At 45.3% G+C, this 22,498-nt stretch overlaps 1 protein-coding gene across 1 annotated transcript; it reads right to left on the bottom strand.

The window, feature by feature from the left end:
- Window positions 1-469: 469 nt before the first annotated feature.
- LOC115327699 lies at window positions 470-9,064 on the bottom strand. The gene is made up of 3 exons (XM_040210922.1): window positions 8,998-9,064; window positions 6,908-6,982; window positions 470-1,034 (listed from the first exon to the last, which is right to left on the bottom strand). Exons 2-3 carry the CDS (start codon window positions 6,908-6,910, stop codon window positions 663-665), a joined length of 375 nt encoding a protein of 124 aa, XP_040066856.1. The 5' UTR covers window positions 6,911-6,982; window positions 8,998-9,064; the 3' UTR covers window positions 470-662.
- Window positions 9,065-22,498: the final 13,434 nt, after the last annotated feature.

Below are 22,498 nucleotides of genomic sequence, written 5' to 3'. Positions count from 1 at the left end.
TAAGCCTTGAGCAAGCGGCCTCGTCTACTTGGGCTGTTCCTTTGCCTACCACGTCATGGAGCCATTTTTTTTGGATCCACCAGGAAAGCTCTTTCACAAGATAAGCCACTGTTCACGTGTTCGGAATAAGTTTGCTGACCACTGTATGCACACTGTGTGACACTGTTATGACATCTGCTCTTTGCGTTTTGCTTGTGCATAGTTGATACGCATCAAATTTTGCTTCTGGTGTTGGAACTCCAAATGAGAACTTTTCACCACACTAGAGTTTGCAGCTGTTCGGTTATAAGAGAAAACATTAAAAAAATCTTGGGGATTGCTAGCTCATGCTGTGTCGTGTAGTGTACATCAACAAGACTGGAAACGCACTTGGTATGTGGCCTTGCCATGCCAACATCAGCCACCATGACCTAAGCTATTTAATGTACTCCGATTAGCATTGGTGTTACATATCTCACAGTTTAAGAAGCCATCTTAAAAAGAAGTTTATAGACGTAGCATACCAAACACTGGCTATTGTATCATAAAATTGTGTTCATAAGCATGTCTACAATTTAGTTTCTCTAAGACTTCCAGCTTGTATTATTAGGGCAGAAACGTTAACAGGAACCAACCTCAAACACGTGCACGTAGGACTCCTCAGTCCTGCTTGTGGGGAGGGTTTACACTAGAGGCAGCATTTTCTGCACGCTGGCCGCGAGGCCACACCACCCGTGGAGGGTGTACAGTTGTGTGTATATCTTCGGTGTTACGAAGAATGTTCCATCACCGAGCGCAGTTGTGCTGTCGCACAGGAGCTTCATGTTGTTTGCTGTGCTGAAGATGAGGAAGTGTGCCCCCTGCGCCGACCCTTGGTACAGCAGGAAATCCTGGCCATCCAGAGTCTGGTTGTAGGGGCTCACAATGTCTACATCCTCTGCACAGGTCGGTTCAGCAGGACGCATGGCATTTCGGGCCCTCCTTATCGTCTGGAGCAGCGCCCTGCGGCTGGGCAACACCAGGGCGACCTCGTTGTCCATTGTTGCGAATGCATTCTGCAGGGCATAATGTTATCACATTTAGCACATGTTGGCGAGAAATCTTTACAGGTGGGAGAAACATTATAATAATAATTATCAGATCTTCAATCTGTCCCAAACAGCTTTAAATCCTTAGCAGGTTTAAACTTGCACGAAGTGAAAGACAAGTAGGACCTACGTTTGTACATGCTACACAATGAGCATTACTATAACACTGTTCTTGAAATTTGCAAAAGTACAAAAAAAGTCTATGTCAGTGTTAAAAATCTTGTCATACATAAGCTGCATCCATAGGAAAAAGTTGTAGATCTATTTTGTTGCTGGGGAACATGAATTAATGTTTTACTTAATAACTGGGGAATCGATGACAGTGTTGGGCAACTTATGTTGGAACGCCATGTCATGAACTAGTCTTCTATCCGAAAGAGGCAAAAGGTCAAGAGTATCCAAAAGACTCGCGTAATCATAAAAAAACTCTCCAATCAGCGTAGTGATCATAGACAATTCTCACGAATTGTCTCTGCTGTACTAACTCTAACAAAAAGGCATACAGTGCGAAGTAAACGGGGACTAAAGGAAGTGCAAACAGGACAAGCGCTGACTCTCAACTGAAATTTAATCACATGGAAACAAAACAAAGAAAACAACAACTCCGCCCACGTCACATGATACATTCACCACGTGTCCAAAAAAACCATCTCTTTGCTACTCAGGCCCAGTGACGTTTGGCTTACGCAGTTCGCGCCGGCTTTGATGATTGCATGCGCCTCTAAAATTTCTCTATTCACTCTTTCCCTTCCATTGCCAATGGTACTAGTCTTACTGGAGATAGGTTCGCTCCCACAACCATGACAATGCAATGGCAAATGCCCCCCTACAGCTCCCACCACAGATCGCAACGACGAGTCATGCTCCCGCAGTCTGTGATTAACACATCTTCCCGTCTGACAGACGTAGGCTTTCCCACACGTTAGTGGAATCGTGTAAACAACTCCCACCTTGCAAACAACATATTTATTCTCATGCTTCACCGAGCAAGCGGGGCCTTTGTCCTTATCGGCAACTCTCGCGCATAATTGCGCCAGCTTACACGGAGCGGAAAACACCAATGGCACATCGTACCTCAAGGCAACTTCTTTCAAGTTGTGTGAAATTTTGTGGAGATACGGTATTACGAGCAGTCTCTTGGCCTTTCCCTCCAGGGACGGGGTTCCCCCTTGAGTTTCCTTAACAAACACTCTGCAACGCTCAATAAAACCGAAGTTTGGAAACCTGCCACGGTCAGTCTCTGAACCTGCCGGGAGAAACTATCTTTAACGACATGATGACATGACTTCTCGAGTGCAGCTTGTAGGCAAGACGAGGCAATGCTTCTCTTGACCAGCTTAGAGTGCGATGAATCATATGGAAGAAGACCCTTCTTTGAGCGTGGGTGATAAGACCAGCAAATGTGTTTAGCAATGAATTTTAATCTCAAATCCAAAAATTGTAGGTAAGCCCCATCCTGAAGTTCGTGAGTGAAAGTGAGCCCCTCCGAATGATGTGTGAAAACTTCTAAAACAGACCTCACGACATCTGCCTCACATATGCCCTCCAACCTAATAAACAAAACCAAAAAATCATCCACGTAACGAAACACTTTACAAACTCGCTCGTCATTCAGTTTTTCAGAAATGGCCCTATCGCACTTGGCTAAAAAAATATCACAAAGCACAGGCGTCACAAACGAACCGATACAAATTCCTTTTTTCTGAACGTAAAGTTTACCGTTAAATAGGATAAAAGTTGACTCCAGACAAAAACTTGAGAAGCTCTAAAGACCCATCAGTACACACTCCGCTAGCGTTCTGGAAGCCAATCTCGCCATTTCTTTCAATACATTCACGAACCGCGACAAACGGAGCGCAATGAGGGATGGAATAGAAAAGGTCCTCAACATCTATGGAAAAGCCCCCCACATCTGTGACTGCACCACTACTAAGGTAATCTATGACACTCTGCAAATTGCGCACCAAAAAGGGATCACAGGTCTCTAACCGACTTAAGTGCTCTTGCAGGAATCGACTGACCTGTCTCTGCCACGCCCACTTCTCGGTAACGATAGTCCGCAGGGGTGCATTCACTTTATGTGTCTTAACAGAAAGGAATACATCAAGATTACCTTTCGTGGTCTTTCCAATTTCTTTTTCCAGCTTGGACACTTGTAATTCTTTGCACAACTTGGCTGCCGCACGTTTGACCCTTTTTGGCTTAAGATTGGTGATCTCGAAGTTCTTAATCGCATTGTCAGCCTGAGTTTAGCTACAGAACTGTTGTTCCTCTTGTTCCCAACATATGAAGCAGTTGTATAAACTGTACCCCCTTCAGCATACGCTGATACTCAGCAGCTTGAGGCGACACTTCCAGCGGATTTGGTACAACCCCACTGAGCTCCTGATAGGGACACCCCTTACCCAGCAGGCGAACTCCTTCCATCTGAAGGCAGACAGATTTTTGTGTCATATGAGACACGAGGTATAAACAGTAGCTGGAAACTGCACTGGTAGTAACCAGCTCTTCAAGCTCACACACCACATTCTCCAGTGCTAGTGTTGAACAAATTTGATGGGGGATCCCCTTCGCTGCTTTAATACAGGAGTTCAATTTACCATTGCTTGCCTCAAAGGGAAAAGCAGAGTGCGTCCACGATGTGCTCCATCTGGTGGACGTTAAATGTCATGGCTTGTTCACTATACAACTGTTGTGTTTTTACAAGAAACTCAAGCATGAGGAGCTCGCAGAGGTCAACATCTGCGGAAGAAATTTCTTGCTGCAGCATTCGGTGCAACGCTTCATCCAAAGGGGCCCAGTGGGAGAGGTATCTGCTGGGCAGCACTTCACTAAGCACAGGAACACTGTAATAGAGGGTCCAATTCTCAAGCTTCTTGGCCTTCCAAAATTTTCATTCCTTTAAAGACCTAGGTGCTCTCCTGACATTCTTCGGAGGCTTTATGCTTAAAAGCCTGGCGTCCAGCGCTGCAATATCTCGGTCCACATAACACGTCCTCTCGCAACCTTTGAGCCAGTAGTCTAGAAACTGTTTAGGTATGCCTAGCGAAACACAATGCATATAGTCTGGTACAAAGCCCCAGACTATGCTCAAATACGATATAGCTTCGCCAATACTGGAAACTCCTCCGAAAACCTATGGGAGCGGCGGCGAACGTGACAGTGGCGCCTCTAGCGGACTCGGAGTCTACGGAAGCGGACAACGCAATGGAAAAGCATAGGCTCCGCGACGTCCTCGAGCTTTGCGAGCCCCGTTTCTTCACCCCAACAGCTGAAACATTTCATTACGGTCAACCCGTTTGCAAAGCGGAATCCACTGATTGCAACTGCAACGACAAACAAATAACAATGCGCGCATGAAGAAAGATGGAGCAGTTTATTTAGAGGTCTCAAACGCCGCTCAGGGGGATCACACGTGTTTAAAGCGCATCTGGGAAGCAGAAAAAAGGTGTTTAGCCACTCGTACTACGTCGTAAGAAGTTACTGTTTATCCGTTACAAACTGCGTGGTCACAATTTATTACCTGAATAGGTGATTATTAAATCGTGCGCAAACAATATGTTAAAATTACCAGAGCAAGCTCACCAGTCTCTGCAGCATTACAAAAACAAAAAGTATCGCGAAAAATGACCGTGCAAACACTTTCCGAACTTTGCAGAAAAGATGGGATCCCATCCCAGACGAAAATAAAAAGAAATGGAGAACAGTCGCGAACAGCGGCCGGCGATTTGCAGCATTTCAAACTTTTCAAAAGCCTCTCATAGCCCTTCAATATGGCCCTGCTGTTGTCTGCAATCAAATATTCTCTTCGTAGCAGCTCGTTCAGTGTCTCCTGAACTCTAGCCTAGTTTTCAGCTAACCTTTCATTGACTTCACTCCGACAGTCTACCTTGTTGGGCAAAGCGGAAGAAGGTTATTTGGCGTTGATCCGGCCTCTTCCACTGCCTCGGTGACTGGAGGAATTACAGTAGATGAAAAAATAGCTTGGCGGTTATTCGAAGTCGGAGTGGGGTGCTCAGCCCCATGCTGAAAAATCTTGGGGGGGTCCTGGCCCCCCTCCCCCCCCCCCCCCGGTTCCGGAGTCCCTGCCAGGGTGCAAGCACCAATTGCACCCATTGTAGCCATTAAACTGGACAATTCCTTTCATGGGGGCCCGTGCAACTGAATGTACCGCTGAACAAATGCAAAAAGCTTTGAAGTTTTCTTCTTTACCTTTGAAGGTTAAAGGAAACCCTAGATCAGAAAGGTCCTGCATTATATCAACAAATGCTTTCTGAAAAATATCCATTTTTGGCTTGTTCTATCCAAACCAAAGTGCTGCTAATACTGGCTTATTCATGCGCTCTTTGGGAGGAATCTTTACTGAGAGTTGTATTGGCCATACGGCTGTGGATGATGACTTGAATTAACACTGGGGACTCGTCATCGTTGTTGCTGTACCGGTTCTTAACCTCACAGCCGCTTGTGCTCTTTTCATCCGACTCATCACCACCGGTATCGTCGTCGCTTTCTCGGCTCTTAATCTCAAATTCGCAATCGTCTTCGATTTCACATTTTCGGCTCTTCACCTCGGAATTGTCGACGTCGTCGTTGTCATCATGGCTCTCGGATATTTTTTGGAGGTTGTCGTCTATCAGAGTTCCAACTCTTTTATCTACATTAACCTCACTTTTTTCAGAATCAAGTGAATTTTCTTCAAAAGAAGCTTTTTCGAGTATAAGTTCAGTAAAAGTTTCGTCTTCCACGGTTCCCCGCATACAGGATTTAGTTCCACAAGTGCAGCTTTTAACAACTTTTGCAACTGGGACCGAACATCAAATGTGATGAAAAAAGGAGCTCCAAAACGTCAGACAGCTTACAAAACTTGGCTACAATGTGGACATTGAAAGGTAGTGCAGCCTGGATCAAATTTTCCAATAAAAAAAAAACAAAAACACCTGGAGCAGTAGTAATGAAAGGTGGCACCGCCTGCATCAAACATCTTTCTGAGAAAGTAGCGTGATTCTGGCACGATTGGGTCAGCAAAAAAGCTGTTAACCATTTTAACAAAATTACTTAGACCAGTAAAAGGGAGGTTGTTGGCTGCAGCATATTCCAGCACCATCACCAAAATGTCACCTTTAGAAACCACTACACGTTCTCCGATAATTCCTTGAAATAGCGTTGCAAAAGAACTTGTGGCCTCTGTTGCTTCCAGATTAATAAAGCTTGGACTTGGGTTTGGGCTAGTTGGTTGTACATTGATAGACGTGCTGCGCTGCGAAGTTCTACAGAACAAACGCGTGATTAAAAAATTGAAAATGAAAACGATGAGTTTACATTGAGGTGAGGAGAAACACAACGAACACAAATGGGCGCAGATCTGCGCCCATTTGTGTTCGTTGTGTTTCTCCTCATCTCAATGTAAACTCATCGTTTTCATTTTCAATTTTTTAATCACGCGTTTGTTCTGTAGAACTTCGCAGCGCAGCACGTCTATCAATGCTTCCAGATCTTCATGTGACCCGACCTCTTCTGATGCGTCTTGATCCAATGAAGCCTGTAATTAAGCAATGGTGCAACTTTTAAACACTCTATGACACTCATACTTACATCAGTTAAAACAGTCCTACACACATCAGTGTTCATGCTCCTAAAAGGGCCGTAACTGCAATGGCGTTGCACTCTCATGGACTTTCCTTGGCTATTTAATATTTCATGAAGACTTTTTGACTATCGCAACACTAATGTGCCATCCCTCCCATTCACATTGTTAATCGCTGCTTCACTCATTATGTCAATTAGAGTTCCCTTGTATCCCAATGTTCGGTTGATATGAGACCCTGCTGAATAAGACCTACCATAGAATATGCACGAGATACCCTTCCATTATCGAAGCAGTCGTCTTCAATGGAGTTGTCTGAAGTGGAGTAGTCCTGCAAGTTGCAACAAGGAATCTGATTAGGTGTTATACCACTAATGACAGAACATTCACGCTACATCACTTTGAAACTTCAATTGCATAAGAGTACAAAATCGTTTAGTTAACTGCAGTTACAAATGAATTAATTCACTTTTGACCACTTGCATTTAATAAAGCGTATACTCCGTACTTACTGAGGAACCACAACTGGAGTTTTCAGTTGAGTGATGTTTATACCTGACTGAATTTGGGAGTATATTTACTGATTTTAATTTGACTCTACACTGGTCTGCTGCAAGCACAGCATGGTGAGGCAGAGAACAAAAAAATGACCAATTTTAATGCCAGAACAACAAACTAGGGGTGTGCATCTAGTGATTTCTTAAACAAGAACAAATAGTTTTCGAAGAGAGGGTAGACTGTTTTGTAAAGAGAAGTAAACCGTCGAAAGAACAATTTAGCTTACTGTCTGCAAAACATCCTGCAATCATTAAAAAATGCAAGACTGTACTCGTCGCGAATTCTTACAAGATTTGGTTTCGGAGAAACAGACCATTCTGTTTGCACCTGAAATGCATACATTTTGATAGAACTAGTGACACTGCAAGGAGCTGACTTATTTACATGGTTCTTGAGGTTACCTGGAAACAATTTTCACCTATACTCGGTTCTATCTCTGGCAGAAACGAGTGTAGGTGAAAATGATTACAACTGAGTGATATGAAGTAGATGCCGAGACAAAAAAAATGAAAGCCGTTTACAACTCCCTGTAACGCCGAATTAGAGCGCAGCTCTTGAGGAGGAGCCAAGGCCACAAAGGTCACGTGACCACCCCTGAGGTCACGTGACTCCCTCCCCAAAATCCCGTGGGGGTCACGTGACCTCGGGGGGGGGGGGGGTCACGTGACCCCCAGGGATATCTTTCTGCTAGATTTAGCGGGGAAATTTTTCCGCCAGATTTAGCGGGGAAATTTTTCCGCCAGATTTAGCGGGGAAATTTTTCCGCTAGATTTAGCGGGAAAATTTTTCCGCTAGATTTAGCGGGGAAATTTTTTCCGCTAGATGTAGCGGGGAAATTTTTTCGCTAGATGTAGCGGGAAAATTTTTCTGCTAGATTTAGCGGGAAAATTTTTCCGCTAGATTTAGGGGGGAAATTTACCCATAATGCTACGCCGACGGCGACACCGCTCAAGCTGGAAACGGGCGCTTAAGAGCTGCGCTCTAAAACAGAGTAGGTTTTACAGCTAATGCAGGATTTTGGCATCACAAGCTGCAGAAACCTAGTAACTGCGTGAAGAAAAACCGCGCAGAAAGAGTGCATCAGAGAACACAAGAAAAACCGAAGCTATAAGATCACAGAATATCACAGTTTGCAAAAAGCTTTCAAACAAAACGAGAGTGCCGAACCACATAAGGGAAGGAGCCACTGATTGTAGTGGTACATAGCTTTTAACCAAGATGATACAAAGTGCCTCAGTATGACATGTGACAGTGGCAAGTTCTACCTCTCACTCTCATACATGACAATATAAGGACACTTGTTACGACACATTCAGAAAAAAGTACTTCTCGCGGACTTGTCACAGGTTAGTGTCATCGCCCCCTATATCGCTAGTATTGCAAGGTATTGCCGAATGGCGTTTACACCATACGTATAGACAAATTGCTACAGCTGATGGTGATTCTGCCTAGGGCTAGGAGAACAGTACAGCGACACCTAATGAAATTTATCACTGGCATGTGTAGGGTGCATGTCAAGGAAATTTTTATTTGTTAAAACCGTTCCTATTTGTATATTATTTGTAATATATTCAAAACTTTACATAAGTACTTTTGATTCAAAAATGAATCGAATAAGGCAATACTCAATTTGTTATTCGAAAATTATGAATATTTGCATGAATATTCGCGTACCCCTACAGTAAACACATGTTGCAGACCCAGTTTACCTTTACATTAAGCTTTTTAAAACAGTAGCTCCTTCACTTAGCTGTTTCTTCATAGTGTAGTAACAATGATTATAATTACCACTGATGAGTCTCGCCCCCGTTGAGAGCAGCAAACTTCGTCACTGAGATCATCTGAGGAGATGCCTTGCTCCTGTGAAAATTTTAATAATGCACTTTTAGACACTCATAACAACAAATACAGCTTTCATGTTTCTAATAGGATAATCCATTAATTCTTAATATTAAATCTTCTCATTGAAATTAAATAGAAACTGCATACCCCTGGAGGATGTTCTGAAACTTCTGTGCCAGGAGAGTCCAATTCAGATCCACTTGGATCCCGTGGAGATGCCTGTAAATTTATAAAAATACCAGCTAGATTCCCCACGACAGGAGAGCTAGGTTAACATAATTCTTTGCTTTCCAGAGAGGTATACAAAGCAAAAAGAACCATATTTATTCGAATATAAGGCAATGTTTTTTTCCTTGCTTAGATTTTTCGTTAACACAACTTGTTGCTGAACCTACTCGAGTCACTGTGTCTTCGGCCACTGTACTAGATCTCATTTTATCCTCTGACTCTAACCTTGCCTCTTCCATATCCTGAAATACGGTATGTTTTCCATACTGGGTATCAGCGATCACTCCATTATACATTTCTCGTTACACCAGTGTCTGATGCTAGTAAGTCACCTGTAGTACAAACCTGGTTTCATTGAATTGTCCGCAGTTACCCCTAAGGTGCTCCAAAATACAGATTTTTTTATCTTTACTGCTCCAAAATGCAGATTTTCTACTCCTAAGTTGCAGAAAATACAAAATTTTCTGTTCTTTGGCTGCTCCAAAGTACGAATTTTTCTGCTCCATCATTTGCTTTAAGACTAGTTTGGTCAGCCCGACACCTGGTAATGTGACCGATATAACAATTCACTTTCCCTGGTAAACTTAGCAGGAAATGAGATGTCACATGACCTGATGCCACGAGGCTTATACACCAATTTAGTTTTCCCTATAAATTTTGCGAAAAAATCGATGTCACGTGACTAGACGTCATGGCCCCTGTACCAACTTGGTTTCCCCGCTAAATTTGGCGGGAAAGTCAACGTCACATGACTTAAGCACTTTCAGTTCCCCTCCTAAATCTAGCGGGAAAATTGATGTTATGTAACTCATACACCAATTTAGTTTCCACACTAAATTTACCGGGCAATTTTTGCCATGTGACCTATGCACCCAGCTTTCCCACTAAATGTACTGGGGGAAATTGATTAAAATCAGGGTATTCCTTCACTCCCCCAAACAACGGTTTTATGTCTCCTAAATAATTTTAAATGATTCCACCTTGAATGCTGCCCTTCAAGCATTATAGGACTTTGAATATAAAGGATGCTGCCAATTTTTATATTGTTTGTATACTTACATACTATTACGACCTGTATACCATGGTAAATGTTTAAGTAAGAGTGAAGGCTTATCACATAACACTGATATTTCCACCCCAAGTGGGCGTGTAGAAACTAAAAGTGTATATTGTGTAGTTACTAAAAGAATCTGAAACTCTGGACACACAAAAAAGGAGCGGGGCAACAATGTTGTCTGTTGAGACATAGTACTGTTCCCTTTTTTGTCCATCCTGTGTTTTTTTTTAACTATGCATCACCAGTTTGTCTGCACAATATATTTATTTTGTGCATTTTTCGTCATCTTTTTCTTGCTCCCAACGCTAAAATTTATTGATAGACAACGAGGGTCAAATGAATCTAACACACCTCAAAGAAATCTGAAAAATCAGTTTTGATGCAATACTGTGATTTACCACGATTAGTCTCTAAAAATTCCCACCTGAACTTCTAGTCTGACATTCATCTTCCGTAAGTTGTCGGGCGCCACAAGCTCCTTGGTGAGCTTGTGGGCTGCTCGTAGCTGTTCACTGCTGTCAGCCTCGAACAGAAGCCTGTAGTGGTTGAAGTCAACCTTGTATTCACCCATCTGTGGGTGCGAAATTTGAATAAAATATAACACATGCTCGAAAATAGGTTGGCAACAGCAAGGGCTAAAATAAGCACAATTCTACTAGTACTCTTACCATGCCATACTGGTGGCGTAAGAGGTGATTTCTGATGCATTTGATCAGGTGAGGCATGTCGTACATGAAGTAGAGATGGAGGCCTGGCTCGCACGGATGCTCAACTTTGTGCTGTGGAGACTCTATTTTCCCTGTCACACCAAACTCCGACCACATTGCCTTGTTGGTGCTTGTGCCGTTACTAATTATAGCCACAACAAATGCATTTTGCTTCTTGAGCTCCAAGATAGCATGCAGGACAAGTCTTGCAAGAACGTCACCTGGTGCAGCATTTCGTGTTGCAAAACTTGCTATTGGCTGGACCCAAGCATGGAAGAGGGGTACAAACATTAAGACAAGTGCGTGGTCAGCAGCAGTGTCCTCTTGATACATTTCATCTCCATAATCGATGAACCCATCAAGCTTGTACGTCCTTGTGTTATACGAGACTGCCTTGCGGACTTTCATCTCATCTAGAATTAAGGTGCCGTAGCACAGGTGGCCTTCTTTTTCAGCAAATTGTGCACCAATGCTTGTTAGAGCAATTTTGTTAAAGCCAAATTCGCATGGAGCTCCTTTGATTATTTGTTGTAGTCTTGATGTTGACGGCAGTGGGAGGAGGTTCATTTGTGTCTTGAGGTGGTATGCCTTGGAGCTTGATATCCGATGCAACAGGCAGGTCATCAGCCACTCTGTGTTGTACCTCCTTCCTCGCGATGACTTGGCTTTCATGGCAGTTAACGCACTTCGAAAGGCCAACCGCTGTGTAGTTGGTAGGCATTCGATGGCAGCATCAATCTTTTCTGTTTTGACAGATGAGACTTGACGTTTTAGAGTCCGAATTTCTCTTTGCAGTTTCTCTCGGATTGCAGTGGTTTTGATTATCTTCTTCCTCAGTTGTTTTCTTGCCTGGCGGGATGGCCTCTGAGTCTTAGGTGGTCTAGAATCGACCGCCTTGTCTTGCCTCCCAAATTGTTTTTTTAGCTTGACGCACTCCAGGCAGCAGCTTGATTGGGACAGGACTGCACAGTTTGTCAGTTTGTTTTGTGCCACTCTTCGCCTTCTTTCAGAGCGACTGTAGACGTCATGATGTTGGGGCAGCGTGAGGTGCTGCAGCCTTCACACAACTTTAGTGTGTCAAGGTAAGCTAGAAAGGACTTGACTTTCGTGACGGTCTCTAGCACTAGTGGGGGACACTGGTCACTGGTTCCTTCCCCTTGATAAGAACTACTTGGAATCAGCTTGCCCCTCGATCTGACTGTGACTGTCAGGTCTTGCTTCAGGGCCACTGCCTTTTCGACTGAAATTATGCTGTCATTTGCTGACAGCTTGTAGAACACAATATGCTCGTCTAGCGACGTGTTCACCGACCAATCCTCGAAATAGGATTGTCCTCTGATTTGGGCCAAGACGCCGATGAATGTTGAATTTTTCGCAGGTTCAGAAGGACGGAGTTCTTCGTCACCATAGCCTTTTCATATGGTGTTTTGAACACTTTTCTCCTCTTTTTCTTAGTCGCTGGTTTAAACTGTAGCGACCGCGGCGGCGACGAAAATACGCTCGGCACCGCACCTTTTTTCAGGAGCCAGCTGCCCCTGGGGATGAGCACTGTTTGTCCTTCAACTTTGTGTTCATAATTCTTAATTATGTCGCTGCTTTTGAAGTGAAGGTCGCATACCTTGCTGGTGGCAGTCAAACGGAACTCTGATCGAGGTATCGCCTCTTCCCAGGCCTTAGAGAGTTCAGGATCTTGCGGTGGTCGAAAGAAATGTCTTCCTGCCTTGCGCCGAGAGTCGTACCAATAGGTGGTATTGGTCGTACCCACTCGTGCATCCAGGTGCACAGCAAGTGGGCATGTCCGTGGTTTATAACATACTTGTGTAATCTCAGCCTAGCTCAAGTTTGCACGAAGCAAATCGGCGCGTTGAAAAGAACTGCGCAATCGTCTGCTATTTTTGCGCCCGGCTGCTTCAAAGTAGCAGTGTGCCTAGATTTCAGTGTGTAACTGCTTGATCGGGATCACGTGGTTTATGGGCCACTTTTGCCACGTTTGCGTCGATCTTTTGCGAGCATCGCCAGCCTTTGCTTAGCCTCACGGCCCACTTTCTTTCTTTCTGTACGCCAACTGACGCATACGCATGAGCAATCAAATTGCGCCTGAGGTGTCCGTCATTAAATTGAAAATGCTCCCTATAGGAAGCGAGCATGCCGGCCGTGTCGCGGCAGTCGCCTATTGTTCGCCGCGACCTAGCGGTAGCCACCGCAGGAGCATCGGGGAGCAATGGCGACGAACAGCACGACAGACAGTGTCCCCGTCGTGATTACGAAGGAATTTAAGGCAGTTACGAATTCGGAAAGTTCCTTCTGTAGCCGGTGCCGTCGGCGCAGAATCATCGGGAAGTAATAGCAACGAACACCACAGAGGACAGAGGGCGATTAGGAATCCGGAAAACCTCTTCGGTAACCGGTGCAGAATCATCGGGGGGAACCAATGGCGATGAGCAGCACAGCGGACAGTGTTCCCGGGGTGATTACGACGGGGTTTAAGGCGGTTACGAATCTAGAAAGCTTCTTCCGTGGTACCAATATAAAGAAGAGATACTCCTTCGTGATCCTGGCCGCGTGTACGACGTGAAGGAGGTCCGTTTCGACGGACAAGTGGATGTCACGGAGCGCCGTACTCTGCTAACAAAATTAAGCGTGCCCGCAAAAAAATGTAGTTGGCGTTGAGTGGACCGTGGTAATTATGTACGTTTATTTCTGAATCAGCTTGACAATAACTGGGCGATTTTTTTCGCGCCGTTCCGCGATTCCCACTACTATCTTCCTGTAGACTGTTGGAAACATCCAAGTGTAGGCTTAGGTGGGCGACCGCACTCCGCTTCTCGATTCCGGTGAAGTATTTGCCGCACACTTTAGAGTTTGCCGTCGGTGTCGATGCTGTTCCATCGTCGCTAGAATAGAAAAAAAGTTAATTGTATTATTCGTCAGCAGCTTAAACAAAGCGCGAACAGAAAGGTAAGAAACGCCACTAACCTGTATGGACGCACAAGTCGCACCGGCAGCCTGGTCGCGCAGTACTCTGCCTCGTACGGCCGTGCGGCTTCGGAGGGACGATGTAGTACTTCGTGCCGTGTGCGATCTTTGACGTACTGTTGCAGCCGACCACGCAGCAATTGTTGCGGCTTTCTTGGTGCGGAATAGCCATCTCAGAAATTACAACGCTAACCCACTACAAGGCACAACCAACGCAGCGACTGGCAGAAGCTCCCCGATGCGATGGACCCGTTTGCCGCTAGGGGCGCCCTGGTCGGGGCTTGAATTAGATGCGCACGGTTCCTATGGTTTGAGTTGCTCCCTCTCTTAATTGTAGAATCTCCAAGAGCATGACGACGATGATGATGGTGTGACTTTTGCCATTAGCATTAAAAACGGCCGTGTTGGTAAATATACTTAAAGAACCGGAAAGAATAAACACGAAAATGGGACGAAAACTGACGCATACAGCTCTTTCAACTCTCAACTTTACAGCAGGTAGCTCTCGTTTCCTGCTAAACTTAGCAGGAAATGAGATGTCACATGACCTGATGCCACGAGGCTTATACACCAATTTAGTTTTCCCTATAAATTTTGCGAAAAAATCGATGTCACGTGACTAGATGTCATGGCCCCTGTACCAACTTGGTTTCCCCGCTAAATTTGGCGGGAAAGTCAACGTCACATGACTTAAGCACTTTCAGTTCCCCTCCTAAATCTAGCGGGAAAATTGATGTTATGTAACTCATACACCAATTTAGTTTCCACACTAAATTTACCGGGCAATTGTTGCCATGTGACCTATGCACCCAGCTTTCCCGCTAAATGTACTGGGGGAAATTGATTAAAATCAGGGTATTCCTTCACTCCCCCAAACAACGGTTTTATGTCTCCTAAATAATTTTAAATGATTCCACCTTGAATGCTGCCCTTCAAGCATTATAGGACTTTGAATATAAAGGATGCTGCCAATTTTTATATTGTTTGTATACTTACATACTATTACGACCTGTATACCATGGTAAATGTTTAAGTAAGAGTGAAGGCTTATCACATAACACTGATATTTCCACCCCAAGTGGGCGTGTAGAAACTAAAAGTGTATATTGTGTAGTTACTAAAAGAATCTGAAACTCTGGACACACAAAAAAGGAGCGGGGCAACAATGTTGTCTGTTGAGACATAGTACTGTTCCCTTTTTTGTCCATCCTGTGTTTTTTTTTAACTATGCATCACCAGTTTGTCTGCACAATATATTTATTTTGTGCATTTTTCGTCATCTTTTTTCCGCTCCCAACGCTAAAATTTATTGATAGACAACGAGGGTCAAATGAATCTAACACACCTCAAAGAAATCTGAAAAATCAGTTTTGATGCAATACTGTGATTTACCACGATTAGTCTCTAAAAATTCCCACCTGAACTTCTAGTCTGACATTCATCTTCCGTAAGTTGTCGGGCGCCACAAGCTCCTTGGTGAGCTTGTGGGCTGCTCGTAGCTGTTCACTGCTGTCAGCCTCGAACAGAAGCCTGTAGTGGTTGAAGTCAACCTTGTATTCACCCATCTGTGGGTGCGAAATTTGAATAAAATATAACACATGCTCGAAAATAGGTTGGCAACAGCAAGGGCTAAAATAAGCACAATTCTACTAGTACTCTTACCACGCCATACTGGTGGCGTAAGAGGTGATTTCTGATGCATTTGATCAGGTGAGGCATGTCGTACATGAAGTAGAGATGGAGGCCTGGCTCGCACGGATGCTCAACTTTGTGCTGTGGAGACTCTATTTTCCCTGTCACACCAAACTCCGACCACATTGCCTTGTTGGTGCTTGTGCCGTTACTAATTATAGCCACAACAAATGCATTTTGCTTCTTAAGCTCCAAGATAGCATGCAGGACAAGTCTTGCAAGAACGTCACCTGGTGCAGCATTTCGTGTTGCAAAACTTGCTATTGGCTGGACCCAAGCATGGAAGAGGGGTACAAACATTAAGACAAGTGCGTGGTCAGCAGCAGTGTCCTCTTGATACATTTCATCTCCATAATCGATGAACCCATCAAGCTTGTACGTCCTTGTGTTATACGAGACTGCCTTGCGGACTTTCATCTCGTCTAGAATTAAGGTGCCGTAGCACAGGTGGCCTTCTTTTTCAGCAAATTGTGCACCAATGCTTGTTAGAGCAATTTTGTTAAAGCCAAATTCGCATGGAGCTCCTTTGATTATTTGTTGTAGTCTTGATGTTGACGGCAGTGGGAGGAGGTTCATTTGTGTCTTGAGGTGGTATGCCTTGGAGCTTGATATCCGATGCAACAGGCAGGTCATCAGCCACTCTGTGTTGTACCTCCTTCCTCGCGATGACTTGGCTTTCATGGCAGTTAACGCACTTCGAAAGGCCAACCGCTGTGTAGTTGGTAGGCATTCGATGGCAGCATCAATCTTTTCTGTTTTGACAGATGAGACTTGACGTTTTAGAGTCCGAATTTCTCTTTGCAGTTTCTCTCGGATTGCAGTGGTTTTGATTATCTTCTTCCTCAGTTGTTTTCTTGCCTGGCGGGATGGCCTCTGAGTCTTAGGTGGTCTAGAATCGACCGCCTTGTCTTGCCTCCCAAATTGTTTTTTTAGCTTGACGCACTCCAGGCAGCAGCTTGATTGGGACAGGACTGCACAGTTTGTCAGTTTGTTTTGTGCCACTCTTCGCCTTCTTTTAGAGCGACTGTAGACGTCATGATGTTGGGGCAGCGTGAGGTGCTGCAGCCTTCACACAACTTTAGTGTGTCAAGGTAAGCTAGAAAGGACTTGACTTTCGTGACGGTCTCTAGCACTAGTGGGGGACACTGGTCACTGGTTCCTTCCCCTTGATAAGAACTACTTGGAATCAGCTTGCCCCTCGATCTGACTGTGACTGTCAGGTCTTGCTTCAGGGCCACTGCCCTTTCGACTGAAATTATGCTGTCATTTGCTGACAGCTTGTAGAACACAATATGCTCGTCTAGCGACGTGTTCACCGACCAATCCTCGAAATAGGATTGTCCTCTGATTTGGGCCAAGACGCCGATGAATGTTGAATTTTTCGCAGGTTCAGAAGGACGGAGTTCTTCGTCACCATAGCCTTTTCATATGGTGTTTTGAACACTTTTCTCCTCTTTTTCTTAGTCGCTGGTTTAAACTGTAGCAACCGCGGCGGCGACGAAAATACGCTCGGCACCGCACCTTTTTTCAGGAGCCAGCTGCCCCTGGGGATGAGCACTGTTTGTCCTTCAACTTTGTGTTCATAATTCTTAATTATGTCGCTGCTTTTGAAGTGAAGGTCGCATACCTTGCTGGTGGCAGTCAAACGGAACTCTGATCGAGGTATCGCCTCTTCCCAGGCCTTAGAGAGTTCAGGATCTTGCGGTGGTCGAAAGAAATGTCTTCCTGCCCTGCGCCGAGAGTCGTACCAATAGGTGGTATTGGTCGTACCCACTCGTGCATCCAGGTGCACAGCAAGTGGGCATGTCCGTGGTTTATAACATACTTGTGTAATCTCAGCCTAGCTCAAGTTTGCACGAAGCAAATCGGCGCGTTGAAAAGAACTGCGCAATCGTCTGCTATTTTTGCGCCCGGCTGCTTCAAAGTAGCAGTGTGCCTAGATTTCAGTGTGTAACTGCTTGATCGGGATCACGTGGTTTATGGGCCACTTTTGCCACGTTTGCGTCGATCTTTTGCGAGCATCGCCAGCCTTTGCTTAGCCTCACGGCCCACTTTCTTTCTTTCTGTACGCCAACTGACGCATACGCATGAGCAATCAAATTGCGCCTGAGGTGTCCGTCATTAAATTGAAAATGCTCCCTATGGTTTGAGTTGCTCCCTCTCTTAATTGTAGAATCTCCAAGAGCATGACGACGATGATGATGGTGTGACTTTTGCCATTAGCATTAAAAACGGCCGTGTTGGTAAATATACTTAAAGAACCGGAAAGAATAAACACGAAAATGGGACGAAAACTGACGCATACAGCTCTTTCAACTCTCAACTTTACAGCAGGTAGCTGGACAGATTCAGGGCGCTCTCTGAAAAGCTTTATTAAAGAGTACAAGTGTTTTGACACGGAGACCCTAGAAGGCAGATTGAAGTCAGTGAGGGGGGGGGGGGGGGTACCCCCTCCCGTGGCAGCTCCACAACTGAGGTAATCTAATAACGTTGGGTGAAAACAGAGTGAAACGGAGGGTATATACTCACATATACCTGCACGAGCGTACGTCATGCACCACCAGTTTGTACCAACAACTCTTGATTTGGCCAAATACTTTACTAGGGGGAATACAGGACACTCCGCTCATTTGCATTAGACGGAGCGATGGCCGCGCCAATTCCTCCCCTGGTGGCGCGGGATAATTTGGGTGTGTCCCTCTCCCTATTTTCTCTCCCCTCCTCTTCCATTTTCTCCTCCCGCCAGGACACGTGACCAATATGCGTCACCGACGATGCCAAACGCGGGCGGGCGATCACGCGGGCGCCGGACTAGGTCGGGATGCGTATTTTAAAAAAGGAGAAAAAAAAAAACAAAAAAAACGCGCCAATTCCTATTGGTTTGCTTGAGTGTGACGTCATTGGCTGTTCCCTTTAGCGGCAGCAACCCCTTTTTTATTTTTGTTTTAATTGCGGAATCCACGGAATTGCTGCGATACACACTGGCGCGGGGTGCAATCGCGATAAAAATAGTTTGCAATGCTTTTAATTATGAACAAAAGTTGTTCCATTAGCGTTAAATAACGTCAAAAGACGGGATATTTGAGGGAGGGCGGTCCGCCGCCATCAAGATTTAACAAATGAGCGCGTGAACTCTGTGGTCATACTTTGTGCACGACCGGACTCTGCAACGTATTTTCATCAGTTCCCTTCTTTCTTTCTTTTCTTTTTTTCGACGTTTTCATTCTTTAAACATGTTGCAATAAAATGCTCGGGCTTTTTTTTACCATGCTGCCAGTTTCAGGTCAAGTTTAACCGTTCCATAGGAGCGGCGGAACGCAATTCTCACTTGACACCACCTTATTTGCGAGTTTTGCACGATTGCCCCTGTCTGCAAAATTCCTCTTACAGCCCCTTGTCATTAGCCCCGCATTTTAAAAACCCAGAGTTCCACTTTCTCCTTTTCGTTTCCCCCGCTTTCCAAAAACCCCGTCCTCACTGCACTCGTCCGATATTCTGCTTCCGGCTTCAAGCAGCATTGTTCCATGTCAACCTAACCTGTTTAGGGTCTACAAAGGGTGTATTAAGTGAAGGGAACAATGAAATGAGGTTAACTTGAACCGTAGGAAAACTTGGAATGACGTAGAAGTCACGAATTCAAGAAATCTGCATCCCCAGCGATGCACTCCGCTGTCGTAGAAGTAGCTCAGACAGAATTATAACTTTCCCTGCCCAGACGGATACAAATATTTCTTGTAATGCCATAAGAATAGAGTTTGTTAGGTGCAGAGGTACCGCACCATAAACTGTGATTAACAGTTTTGACGGAACCCGCTTCGTCAAAGCTGTGATTCCACACATGCTTTGGAATCGACGGCAACTTTGGTTCTCTGCCTATTTGTAAAAGCTGGAATTTCAAAGGACTGGTATTTTGCTGGCAGTTGTCCCTCGTGGTCCCAGGGCATTGAGCAGGAGGCACCTCAGTCGGCCTTCCCAAGGTTCCCTAAAATGGGCAACTTTGATAAGGCCTAACCATTGAACGAGTGGATGCAAGCTCTGCATCAAGAGTTTGGCAGGGCACTCGGACGGCTCAAGATGGGGTCCAATGAATGTGGCCGCGGGCCATCTGAGTGTCACAAATCCCGCATAAGATGGCACCACTTGTTGAACAGTGATGTGATTGCTGCGCCAAGGGGCTAATCCGGTCACATCCTGCTACATTCTGCCAAAATATGGGTTATCTGCGATAAGCCTGTGCCAAAAAAAAACAATTTCGGTCGCCTTTCGAAACCGAAGCTGAACTGAGTACCGTAATTGAGCAAGCGTGTGTTATATGGCGCAAGCGACCGTCCGACACAAAGTACCCTGCAGCATCAATAGTCCACCTGGTCTTGCATGGTTTTCCCGTCGTCTCGCGTTTCGCGTTCTCGTCGTCTCGTCTCGTGAGTCTCAATCGTCTCGGGTCTTTTTTTTTTTGTTGATATTTTCAACGATAGACGCGGGTGTGTGCGGGCGCTCCGACGCTAGTGTGCCGGGTATCAGCCATGCCGTCATTGTCATTCTGTGAAACGAAACCACGTGTTTTTGCGCTGCAGGAGTTATTTTGTGAGCTGAAGCACTCGCTCCTGAAAGCAACGGCCATGGGAAAGCTATATTTGGTCCCTGCCTTCCAGTCACCGTGGTCGCGCGACGTCGGGTGTTGCCGTCCCCACGTCGCTAAGATATGGCATTTTCTAATATGAAACTAAGTACCGCCGCCTGTTCGTCAACATTCGTGTTATTTGGTAAATCAGACGTTATTACAAAAATCCCTCTTGAACTCAAAGACTGCTGTGTCGAAGTATTGATTAATTAGGTTTCTCTCGGTGGGATATCCTTAGAGAGGGACTCTGCCGCGAAAGAAAGTCGGTGAAGTGAGCTAAAGCAAAGAAGGCAAAGTCTGCACGCTGAACCCACACAGCGCACTTGTTTGTCTCGAGTTCAGTTTTTGCACAAAGCGCTTCAAAAACTTCTTTACCCTGGCTCGCGATGTCTGGCATCGACGCGCTCAGGTTCTTGTTTTTTGTGTGTAAAGTTAGCTTGTACCTTGTTTGCCGGCCTGGCAAGCACGCACCGCTGGACTGTTCTTTGTCGTATGCTCGACGGTTACAGTTTCCATACAATTTTGGGATTCAGTTGGCGACGCAGCGGATGGCATGGTTTTGGTTTCGATCGAACAGCTGTTGTCTCCGCTCGCGCGACGAAGCACGTGCAACTGCAAGCCTGCCGAAGTTTCCCTCACGTGCATGCAAACATGATTGCACGACAGAGGCACCAGCCGAGATGCTTGCAATCCATTCTTTTACGTTTGCTTACTTTTTACGAAAATCTGGTACGTCGTGAACCAGTAAACCGGTAGCAAGCGGTTTTTCGGAACTGCTCTGCAATGCCTACAGCACTGTACATTTGTGGGATGTCTCAGAAGTAAAAACACAAGCATCGAGTTCCGTCACAACACGTCATATCAGAACACAACACAAAGTGCCCTTCGTTAGTACAGCACTTAAAACAAATATATACCGTAATATCCCGAGTCATCGCCCATCCCCGAGCCATCGCCCACCACATTTTTTGGGCCAATATCGATTTCCGAAAAAACACAAACGCCCACCCCTTCAAATACCCCAGCGCGGACTCTGCGATCCCCGAACACTCATCCTACCCGAATGACGCGGCTGCGGACCTTACAGTTGGAGGACGTCCGTGACAAAGTAAGACGAAGGAGGGAAAGACACTTCTTTTTGTTTACGCGTTTACTCCGTGAACGACCCCAAAGTGGTCTTGTATCCGTGCGAAAAGAAAACGATGGAGATAACAAAATAAGAGTTTGTTAACGTAATCGCGGAGTGTTAGGTCAAAGTCTGTCTCCGCCAAAGTAAGGTCACCGCGAACCCGCTCCTTCTTCCCGCCCGTCGCGACCGCGGTTGCGCAATATTTTAGGCAAAGCCAAAGCGTAAATAAAGCTTTGCTGGAACTTCCTACACAGACGTTTGCAGAGCGTCCCAACCGTGCATTGATAGCCCGCCGTGCACGGACGCACGTATCTACGCACCAAACAAGAAAGTTCCGCAAGAGCTTGCAATTGACAAGGCGCCCGACTTGGCCCGACGCCAAAGTATTTGCCAACCCGACCGCGGGCTTTCCCGCTTTCCCAGCATTGCTCTTGGTCGTTTCTTTGGTCCGCTCGCTCGCTCGCTCGCTCGTTGCGCCTGGTCGGTTTTTCTATTTTCTTGTAGACTTTCTTTTCTTTTTACGAACTAGGAGAACATAATGGTGACATTCTTTCACGGAACAAACGTTCGTGCTATATGCAGATCGGCGGTGTTTCTAGCGCGTATGCAAGCAACGGACTTCGCTATAGTAAAATATTCTTTCGTGAGCATTTTTTTTTCTATAAAACAATGAAACTAAATCGAGTTTTGAGTTTTTGCATTTCGCCTGGATTACAGGGGGAGAGGGGTATGGTTTGGTTAAGCTCGCCTTAGTGAATCGTGCACTAGCTTTTAGCGGCTTAGTGAAGAAATGCATTGTCAACAGAACGTCGCAGGGGCATGTGGCCAGAAAACGTAGTGTATATGAAATGTATGTCCATGAAACGTATTTCCAGAAAACGCGTTTCGAAGAAACAGTAGGGATCCTAAGAAATATTTGATTCTCACTGAAGATCGCTTCAGTTAGTGCGTTTCCACTGGTCAAAAACATCAATTGTCCCAAGAAAGGTAGTACTTTGGCAGGGAAAGAGCGGAAACTTTTTCCGGGCAAAGAAAAC

Source organism: Ixodes scapularis, unplaced genomic scaffold, assembly GCF_016920785.2.
Source record: "Ixodes scapularis isolate PalLabHiFi unplaced genomic scaffold, ASM1692078v2 PGA_scaffold2__306_contigs__length_199485367, whole genome shotgun sequence".
Taxonomy (NCBI): domain Eukaryota; kingdom Metazoa; phylum Arthropoda; class Arachnida; order Ixodida; family Ixodidae; genus Ixodes; species Ixodes scapularis.
This window is presented reverse-complemented; position numbering and strand designations above follow the sequence as displayed.